At 40.9% G+C, this 10,451-nt stretch overlaps 1 protein-coding gene across 1 annotated transcript in view; it reads left to right on the top strand.

Moving 5' to 3' along the window:
• PDHX (pyruvate dehydrogenase complex component X) overlaps window positions 1–9,415 on the top strand; it is a 73,293-nt gene extending 63,878 nt beyond the window's left edge. Inside the window, exons 9-11 of the mRNA XM_004708290.2 lie at window positions 3,755–3,913; window positions 7,369–7,433; window positions 8,238–9,415. Of these exons, the coding sequence (XP_004708347.1) occupies window positions 3,755–3,913; window positions 7,369–7,433; window positions 8,238–8,496 (483 nt within the window). The 3' untranslated portion in view covers window positions 8,497–9,415. The remainder of the gene's footprint in view (window positions 1–3,754; window positions 3,914–7,368; window positions 7,434–8,237) is intronic.
• Window positions 9,416–10,451: the final 1,036 nt, after the last annotated feature.

Below are 10,451 nucleotides of genomic sequence, written 5' to 3'. Positions count from 1 at the left end.
TTAACTTCAAGGTCTGTGATCACCTTGAATTTATTCTTGTGCATGGAGTAAGATAAGGGTCTGGCTTCATTTTTCTGCAGGTAGATATCCATTTTTTCCAGCACCACTTGTTAAAAAGGGCATCACCTTCCCATTTGATATTTTTGGGGCCCTTATCAAAGATCAGTTGTCCCTATGTTGATGATTTTATTTCTGGGTTTTCAGTTCTGGTAAAAAGACCTTTCTGCAACACCATAAACAGTGACTATACACCCCAAGCTCTGTGGCATACGTAGGAATACAGTAGGTACTATACCTGTGGAAACAGAATCAGTACAGTTAGACCTCAAGGTTGTACCCTTTTACCATACTTCAAGGTCTGTGAGAAGAATGCATCATCGGAATGGGAGGAAGGCTGAATAACAACCTTGCTGAAAGCCACAGGACTGGAAGCATTGAGATGTTAAAGAGTGAAGATGAGAGCTAAGGTGCACCTGACCCAAGCCATGGTATTTTCAGTCTCACCAATCATGAAGAGTAAAGAGGAATGAATGCATTTGAATTAGTGTTGGCAAAACATATTGAATATATTAAGAATAAATGACTTGGAGCAAGTACAGCCAGGCTGCTGCTTAGTAACAAGGATGTGTCTGGACACGTTATCAAGAGAGACCAGTCCCTGGAAACGGACATCATATGTGTTAGGTAGTAGAGGGTCCGCAGTAAAGAAGATCTTCAAGGGGATGGGTTGACAGTGACTGTAATAATGGACTCAAAGGTGGCAACAATTGTGAGGACAGTGCGGGACTGGGCAGTGTTTCATTCTGTTGTGCATAGGATCACTGTATTTTGGAATCAACCTGAGGTGCCTAATCATAACAGGTCCAACCCGTACCCAAGGGGAGATCACACAAGGTCATCAATACCGGAGGCAGACTTACTCCTTTTAAGGATGTAGTGACTGTACATCACATGTGCAATGCTAGCATGCTTTCCTTCATCTTATGATAATTCATATGGTTAACACCTGCTGTCTGTACATTTTTAAAGTTTTATGAGTTACTTATTTTAGTATGGAATGAGCATTTTTAATATGCTCTTTCTGTTAAGGTAAGCTATTGAAAGTTCTTACAGATGTATTTGGATTTTATTATTAGTGCTTTTGTTATGGTGTTATACAAAATTTCTAAAGTTAATTCAGCAAATTACCATTGAAATTCTATGACATAGGTCCTGTGAGGACTCTAAAAAGATAAAATGTGGTAAAAAAAAAAAAAGATAAAATGTGGGCTATGTCTTGGAGGAGTTTATAGTATGGAATGTTGGATAGACGAAATAAATAAAAACGACCTTATCAGAAGTGTAACAAGTATTTCACTTGAAACTAAAATAGAAGCTCTGAGAGAGCAGGGAGTCCTTCGCACTTTTGTTCATTTCTGTCTCCCCAGTGCTGAGCTCTTGAATGGATGACTAGGCTGAGCCCTGAATCCACTGGGTGTTGATGAGTGCTAGATCGGAGTGAAGGTGGCCATCTCTGACCTCCTCTGGCTGCCCTTTGAGCAGAGGTCAGACTTGCCTTTATCTCCATCCTTCTTTATTCTCGCACCAATCATTCCTCCCATGGCACCCTACCAGATGTTGCCGGGTTCAGTAAATTCGTTAAAGTGAATTATTGGCCACCCAGAACTCACAGACAACACTCACAGCTAAGGGGATTTATTAAAGAAGTTAACAGTTTACCATAAGTCAAGATCAGTAAACAGGAGACTGTCATTGGGCCACAGCAACCAACACCTCTCCTCAGCCAGCAGCCAAGTCCCTCTCTGGTCCTCAAGTTCTCAGCCACCTGGTCTCTTGGCTCTGCCTCCGTGATCCAAGGAGCCCGCCTGCAGCTCTGCCGCACAGCCCTGTAGTCTCGGTACTGCTCCTCTTCTCTGACTCGGCTTCCTTGCCTCAGCCTCTGTTCCCAGCCTGTCTCCTTGCTCTGTCCCAAAGTCTCTGTGTTACAGGATCTGTCCGTCTGGGCCTTCCCCCCCCAGTTCCGGCAGAGATCTCAAACCCGCTCTTCTTCCCATGTTTCTGGGCTTTCTCTCTGTGCTCCTGCATCTGAGCTGGCTATTTTTTGAAGGTGTGGTTTCAGTCTTTCAGCAGACCGTATCCCCAAGGAAAAAGGATGACGATTTATCTACTAGTAGAATCTAAAGATGCATCCCACCTGTTGTTTGTACCAGAGAACGATAATCAACCTGTGGGTCACAACCCCTTTGGGAGTCGAACGGCCCTTTCACAGGGGTCTCCCAATTCATAACAGTAGCAAAATTTACAGTTATGAAGTAGCAACGAAAATACTTTTATGGTTGGGGGGGCTCACCACAACATGAGGAACTGTTTTAAAAGGTCGTGGCATTCGGAAGGTTGAGAACCACTGGATTACAGCCACAGGTACCTCTCTTTCTACCTGCCATCGAGTCAGTGACACACACACACACACACACACACACACCCGCCGCCCTCCACTGTGGGTTTCCAAGACTGACTGTTTTCAAAAGTAGAAACCCCAGTCTGTTTCCTAAGGAGCTTCTGGTGGTTTCGAACTGCCGACCATGCGATCACAGCCCAATTCATAATCACGACACCACCAGGCTCCTACTAACCACAGGCAGAAGAGTCCAGAATTAAAATACATCACATAAGGAAGTATGGCTAGAAGCCTCTTTTTAAAAAAATCATTTTATTGGGGGTTCGTGCAATTCTTGTCACAATCCACACATGCATCCATTGTGTCAAGCACATTTGTGCATTTGTTGCCATCATCATTCTCAAAACATTTGCCTTCTACTTGAGCTCTTAATATCAGCTCCTCGACTAATTGACTACATCTCAGTGTGTCAAGACACCAAGCCCTGAAAGGTGAAGTAGAAAGATCAATGGAAAAGTGTTGTGAGGATAATATTGAGTTGGAAATGAGCATAGCATGGCAGTGGGAAGCCTGGATAAAATGCAGAATACATCTCGGAGTGGTTGGAAATAAAACGAGGTGAGGGTCGGATCAAACAGTGGTTTGCTGTTTTCCATGAGCTGTTAGAAAGCTTGGGTCTTACTCTTGGAAGAGAAATTGGGGAGGGGAATGCGGAGAAAGGTGCTCTGTTTTTATTTCAACTATTTGACTTTTCACTTGTCACTATTTTCTGTGTCGCATTTGGTACACACTGTTACTTGGTCATTTCGCCTCTTTTTAGAAAATCTTGAGTGTAAGTATATTTATGGTAAATGTGCCTACTTTAATATAAAGTTACTATTTATGACACTTAGGAAATCCATCTTAAAATGAAAAGTCCTCTTATTGAGGGCCTCTATATTCCAGAGCAGTGCTAGAAAGTGCAGTTTTCTTTGTAGCGAATACATAAGCGTGGGGGTCGTCACCTTGTATCTCCTGTCGGGGCACCAGAAGAGGCGGGCAGGTGGTAAACATGTCCCCTGAGCGTCGGGGCTGACAGGAAGCTCCTCTAACCACGCCAGACGCGGATCACAGCACGTGCAGCTTCGCAACTTTCTCAGGCGTGCTTCAAAAAGATATGTGTAATTATTCTTCCAAAACACAAACATGAAAACATTTAACACCAAGATCCAGAGCATTTTTTATACTGACTTTTTAATCTTTTTCCTGTCTTGCTACATTCACTTTAGAAAAATGCATCTTTATGTGTGAATTATTTTTCTGCACTGCCTGAGTCTAACGCTGCTTCTTCCGTGGCATGTTTTCTCTGTTCTGTAGCAAATGCCAGATGTGAATGCAAGCTGGGATGGATACGGCCCAAAGCAATTGCCCTTTATTGACATTTCAGTGGCTGTGGCAACTGACAGAGGTTTAATTACACCCATCATAAAAAATGTTCCTGCTAAGGGTATACAGGAAATTGCTGATTCAGTGAAGGTAAGTCTTAAGAAAGGCATCTTGTGCTTTCAGAATGTTATGCTTTCTGATAAAGTGTAATAATGACCTGGCTACTCTGGCTTTTGTGTTGGGTGGTGTGGTTTGGGTGTTTCCAAGTGATCGTCAATAGTGTTTGTAGGTTTTTAAGTTTTTATTCAAATAGGATCCATCTTGAGAAAATTCAGAAATAATGTCCAAATACATTAGAGGCCAACTGCGTTTAAATTATAGAAGATTTCTTTCACCAAGTCTAGTGCTCAGCTCTAAAGATGCTATATTTCAGACAGGAATTTTACGTTTAAATAAAACTCAAACTACAGTTCTGTGATCATGGTAATAGACAAACCTCAAGTTCACAGCAAGTTTCTCACTGAGGAGATGATCCTTGTAGACCTCTGTTTTCACAGTACGTGAGAAGCTGCTCCTGAACTCCGGGAAATGATTGCAGCCGTGAATCTGTTGAACTCTGGGCGTGAATCTGTTGAACTCTGGGTGTTGCTTAAGAAAGCATAGAATCCCCCGATCTTCCTTTAATTGACTCTGGCCTTCATTTCTTGGACGTTCTATGGCTTCCCGATGTAAAGCAGCTCCCTGATAGGCTATCATATTACCTTCTTTCACCGTCATTGTAGGTGCGCTAGGTCTTGGAGCATTGGCTTGTCTATGTTCTTTATTGTTTATTGTTACATACCATCCTAGACAATTATTGGAATATAGTAGTTGTTCAGGAAGTGTTTACTAGTTTTTCATGTGGTTTGTGTGGACCTCAGGTTAAGAATGGCTGTTTAAGCATTCGCTTCTAGACCCTCAGAAATCCCAAGGATATCGATCGCTGTGAAAGGATTAAAGACAAACCCTAGCCACACCCAGGTTTGTATTCCCTGAGTAAATTAATACAGCAACAGCCTATTGTTTAGCTGCAGATCCTGTGCTAGCCTTAATTCCTCATGTATCACAACAAGCTTTTTCAGCGAACCAATAAGGCACGTCATCTCTTGTTAACATCCTTTCAGCAAGGTGCATCAGGTAGCATGTACTTTGATTGTAAGTTCATATTGCCGGAATATCCCAGTGAGAATTAGGAATTTTCTGAACTACTGACCCGACTCAGAACCTCTACTTAGCACAGACTCAGAGTTTGGGTTTGGAGGCAATGGCAGGAATATCCTGCTGATGTGTTTGGGGTCCAGAGGGCTTGAGGTGGTGTTTTTAATGTAGCACTGAGGTTTGAAATCTCGTCTTTAACATTCATTTTGTGTTTGTTTGTTCAAGTCCAGTAACTCCTCAGGGCATGTTGAGAAATAGTACTCAAGGCTCACATGATGTGTCTGTGTTCGAATCATGTGAGCCAGTCTGTTGCTATGGCAGGAAAAATAATTCGAAGATTGCCCTCTCTGCTCCTATGCTCTAAGGACAAGTCAAAGCTCAGCATTGCAGTTTTGGTTTGGGGTTTGAGATTTTTTTAAAATATTTTTGTTTTCCAAAATATAATTATCTGGTTTAAAGTTAAGTAATTGTCACCTGTGATTGTAATAGTGCTTTTATTGAATACATAATACAGAATATTAGGTACGCTTCAATTAATTTTCTCAAATGACAGTAACTTAATCTATCTCTATCTTACCCATTGAGAAAGCAGTTCATTATTAATTTTTGTATATGATATCTTAATCTTTTCTCCTTGATTTTGATGCATTGAAATTTATGAATTAACAGGAGTAGAGCTAATTGCAAGTGCATGGAAAATTTAACTACTTTCTCGATATCATTCTCTGTGTCGTCTCTTTCTCCTCTGCTGTGTTAAGTTTTAGAATTCAGTATTGTCAAAAAATCATTCATAAAAAAGTAACCAAAAAGTGAAATATAAAATTTTATTTTTCTTTAAAGTTGTCTAAAATATATATATAGTTATTGAGAGGGATGGAAGCAAACCCTGGAAGATGGAAACTGATTTTGTCATGGGATCATTGGGGTACAGTTTTAGTTCCCATTGGCTAATGTATTTGAAACCTACTAGGTTGACAAGAATGGCAATATTTTACAAGAAAAAATTTTACAGCTGAAGCAGAAAACTGCTTTCTACATACAGAAAACACTGAAGAGTTCTGCGCAGAATGATCCATACTCAATTCTAGTATTTGGAATTTTTAAAGGGAAGTGATTTTTTTTTTTTTAAACATTTTATTAGGGGCTCATACAACTGTTATCCCAATCCATACACACATCAATTGTGTAAAGCGCATTTGTACATCGTTTCTCAAAACATTTTCTCTCCATTTAAACCCCCGACATTAGGTCCTCATTTTTCCCCTCCCTCCCCGCTCCCCGCTCCCCCCTCCCGCATGAGCCCTTGATAGTTTATAAATTGGTATTTTGTCATATCTTGCCCTGTCCAACGTCTCCCTTCACCCACTTTTCAGTTGTCTGTCTCCCAGGGAGGAGGTCACACACAGTTCCATGTAATGGTTCCCTCTTTCCTACCCATTCTCCCTTTACCCTCCCTGTTTTGCCACTCACACCACTGGTCCTATAGGGCTCATCCGTCCTGGAGGGAAGTGATTTTTATAGCATTTTGATTTTCCAATCTTAATACTCTTGGATTATCTATGCTGTAAGTTATGTATTGCGTTCATTGCATTACATGGAGAAAGCTATTTATAGATAAAACCCGTCATGAGGTCAAATCAAACATATGGAGATGGCAACATACCCTGTTCAGTTCTGAGGGTGCTTCAAAGAGTGTGTGGCAAAATGGAATTAAAACCAGCCAGTGCGATCATGAGGTGTCGACAGGACCAGGTAACAGGCATCAGAAGACCCAAAACAAACAAGCATATTCTTGAGAATGAGGGGGATCAGAGCAGAGACCCAAAACCCATCTGTAGATAGTAGGACATCCCCATCACAGAAGGGACAAGTCAACCAGGGTGCATTGTAGCACCTACGAGACACATAATATTCCTCTGGGTTCTTTGAGGCTTCCTCACCCCCCACCCCAGTTCTGCCTTTCAGTCCTGGTTAGACCAGAGAATTACACTGGTACAGATAAGAGCTGACCACACACAGAATCCAGGTCAGATAAATCGCTCAGGAACAGAAATGGAAGTAACAAGATCAGGAGAGTAGGGGGAAGGTGGGGGGAGAAGAGGGAACCAATCACAATGATCAGTGTATAACCCACCGACCCAGGGGGACAAACAACAGAAATGTGGGTGAAGGGAAACAACGGTCGGTGTAAGATATGAAAATAATAATATATAATTTATCAAGGGTTCACAAGGGTGGGGAAGGAGGGGAAAAAAGAAGAGCTGATACCAAGGGTTAAAAAAAAAGGTAATGGAGTTTTTCCACAAACTTGTTGAAGCCCCTTCATCTTCCAGGTGTTACGGATACTGACAGGATTAGCTATCCATCCTGTGTTGTTGGTCACCATGCCCTGTTTGTATTTTCTGCAGGCTCTTTCCAAGAAAGCAAGAGATGGAAAATTGCTACCAGAAGAATATCAAGGCGGATCTTTTAGGTAGAGTTCCCCTGTTCCTTGTTGGAAGCCACTGAATTGGCTTTGACTTACAGTACCCAGTGTCCAGTAGAAGGAAGCACTGCCTGGGCCTCACCTGCATCCCTGGGCTTGAGCCTCGCTGTCGCCCTGCGTCTTGAGGGTCTACCTCCTTTCAGCTGACCTTCCCAAGCATCGGACCCTTCTCCAGGGCACTGCGCCTTAGCACATGGCATCTATTTATCAGAAGCAATTTTTAAATCTTAAGCTAAATACCACATGCTTTATTTAGCTAAATACCACATACTTTATTTAAAAATATATATAGAGAAAAGCATTTATAGGTCAGACATCTTCTGAGGTTTTGTTTATTTCCTGGTAAGTGTGTGTATATACACAGAATTGTAGGTGACATTGTTTCATACATTTATGCCCTAAATAATTGCTGCACACACCTTATATCTGTACTTATATGTCTATTATCCAGTGGCATAGCAAAGTACATTCACTTAGTAATTTTGCAACTTTGTCTATCAAGTCTTAAATTATTTATGTATAAAATCAATTATCTGAATAGTGACCATTTTTTGTCTCTCTTTCAGTCATTATGCTTTATTTCTGCTTGCCATATTCCACTGGATAGCACTTTCCATTCAATGCTGAGTAAATGTTTGATAGGAGATATATTATCTGTATGTCTAATTACTTATGTTCTTTGGTATTTGAGTAATTTGATAACAGATTTAGTTAGGTTGTTTTGTTTTTTTATAAAGTAAGGTTATTTTAAGGATTTGCTACATTGAGCTTTGTTTTTCTTTTCTTCCTTAGTATTTCCAACTTGGGCATGTTTGGCATTGATGAATTTTCTGCAGTGATCAACCCCCCCCAGGCCTGCATCTTGGCTGTGGGGAGATTCCGACCCGTTCTGAAGCTCAGTCAGGACGAAGAGGGCAACCCCAGGCCGCAGCAGCACCACTTGATAACGGTCACAATGTCAAGTGACAGCCGAGTGGTAGATGACCAACTAGCCACCAGGTTTCTTGAAAATTTTAAAGCCAACCTTGAGAATCCCATCCGGCTTGCTTAATCCTCCAAGATAGGAAGTTGGGCCTTGGCTCGGCGGATTTTATAGGTGTTACCGAGAAACGATAGCAAACAACATTTAAAGGCAATGTGGATGAATTGTTTATTTATTTAAAGCGAAAGAGTCTGGCCTAAGTTGTCTTTATTGTCAGTCTGGGTTTCCTGTTGAAATAAAACTATGACTAATGAAGGAAAAACACCATTTGCTTAGGTAGATCCTTTTTTTTTTTTTAACCTCTGGTGCTGTACAAACGGGATGTTTTGCAGATGTAAATCCAGTGACATGCTTGCTTATATGAGAGCGTTAGAACATTTAAGAATGTATGCTAAATTGTGTAATAAAGAAATTGTGTGAAATTTAACTCAATTGTGTTCAAGTTCAAAATGGTCTTCCAAGAGATGACCATTAATCTAGCAGTGACACTTCACTTTTACAAGTCCTGCTCTAAATGCACTTGAACAATTTGGTATGTACAGAAACTTATTCTGGATAATAGTAGATTAGTAACTAATAAGAATCAAATCAAATTAGGGTTTGTGACAACATTATTGAATTTTATATGTGTATAAAGCCATATATTTTAGAGTGGTTTCTTAACATTCTGATTTTTCACTTCTATAACACTGTGAACTTCTAAAGACAAAAAATAAAGAAGAGGGAAAGACCAAGAGAGGGGGGGAGAGAGGGAGTGTGTGTGTGTGTGTGTGTGTGAGAGAGAGAGAGAGAGAGTATAGTGCAAATATCTAAATTTTCCATTGTGGGCTGCTCACCTTCATGCTGAATTGGGAAATTATGTAAATAAGCTGTGTTAACGCCTAAAAAAAAAAAACATGTTGTTAGTGTTGACTTAAACACAAAATGTTTCTTAATGCATTTTAGTCACATTTGTATTGTGCAATAAAATACGAGAAAATACAAAATCTTTTATTGTATCTTAAGTGTTGAAGCTTAGTAAAAACTGGAAGTAGATCACTCGTTTCCTGCACTAGTCCAGCAGTGACTCTGTAGGAGGTAGTGAGTTTTAGAGAGTGATTGTGAGAAGGTGGTTCTCCAAACAGAGCTAATGAAATCTATCCTTAGTCATTTGATAACTTTTACCGATTATTGTAACAGAGAAGCTTATTTCTCTTTCTTATTTATAAAGTTATTACATGTTGCAAGATATATGAGTTTAATAGAGTGATAGTCAGCAAAGCTTAACTTAGTGTCTACTGACCTGAATCACAGAAGACAATCTGGTAGAGTATATGGTATGACAGTGTCCACAAACCCTAACAAAAGTACTTGCTAAACCGGAGCCCCACTCAGATCCATGGTCTGGGTGACATGGGCATATGGGCCCATGGGCAGGCGGTGGGCATCACATAGCTCACAAGGGCAGGATTCTACCTCCTGCTGTGGTGATTGCCCCCTACAGCCTTAAAAGTCCGCCCACAGCCACCTGCGGTGCAAGTATTCACGTCTTTCCATCCAGAAGAAAGAAGAGTGGCCGAAATCGAATGGTGCATGGAAACAATTGGTCCAATGGACCATCATTCTCACCAACCCTAGACTAGAAGGACTGGATGATGCCTGGCGCCTACTGCCAACCTGCCAACTTCTCTGAAAAGGCTCACATGAGAAGATCCTGGATAGATGAGAGAAAACTGGGGCAGAACTCAACATCATAAAAGAGCAGACTTCTTACTGGTTACAGCCTGATGGAGCCCTCGAGACTATGGCCTGTAGTCACCCTTCAGGTCTGGAAAGGAATCCAGAATAACCGACCGTCTGAAATCAGAAGGGCTATACTGACCAAGCAAAAAGTTCACTGGGTGATGAACGAGAAATGGAAACAGCAAGGCGTGATGGTATATTGAGGAGATGGCAATAAATGAGTTAAAATGTGTGTGATTGTTGAATGTAAAATTGAACTAATCTACAAACCTTTGCTTAATTCATTATTTTAAAGTTTTAAA

The sequence above is a fragment of the Echinops telfairi genome, unplaced genomic scaffold (genome assembly GCF_000313985.2).
Source record: "Echinops telfairi isolate 266 unplaced genomic scaffold, ASM31398v2 ScPeMD7_60;HRSCAF=208, whole genome shotgun sequence".
Taxonomy (NCBI): Eukaryota; Metazoa; Chordata; class Mammalia; order Afrosoricida; family Tenrecidae; genus Echinops; species Echinops telfairi.
Note: the sequence above shows the minus strand (reverse complement) of the source record. Positions and strands in the feature narration are given on the sequence as shown.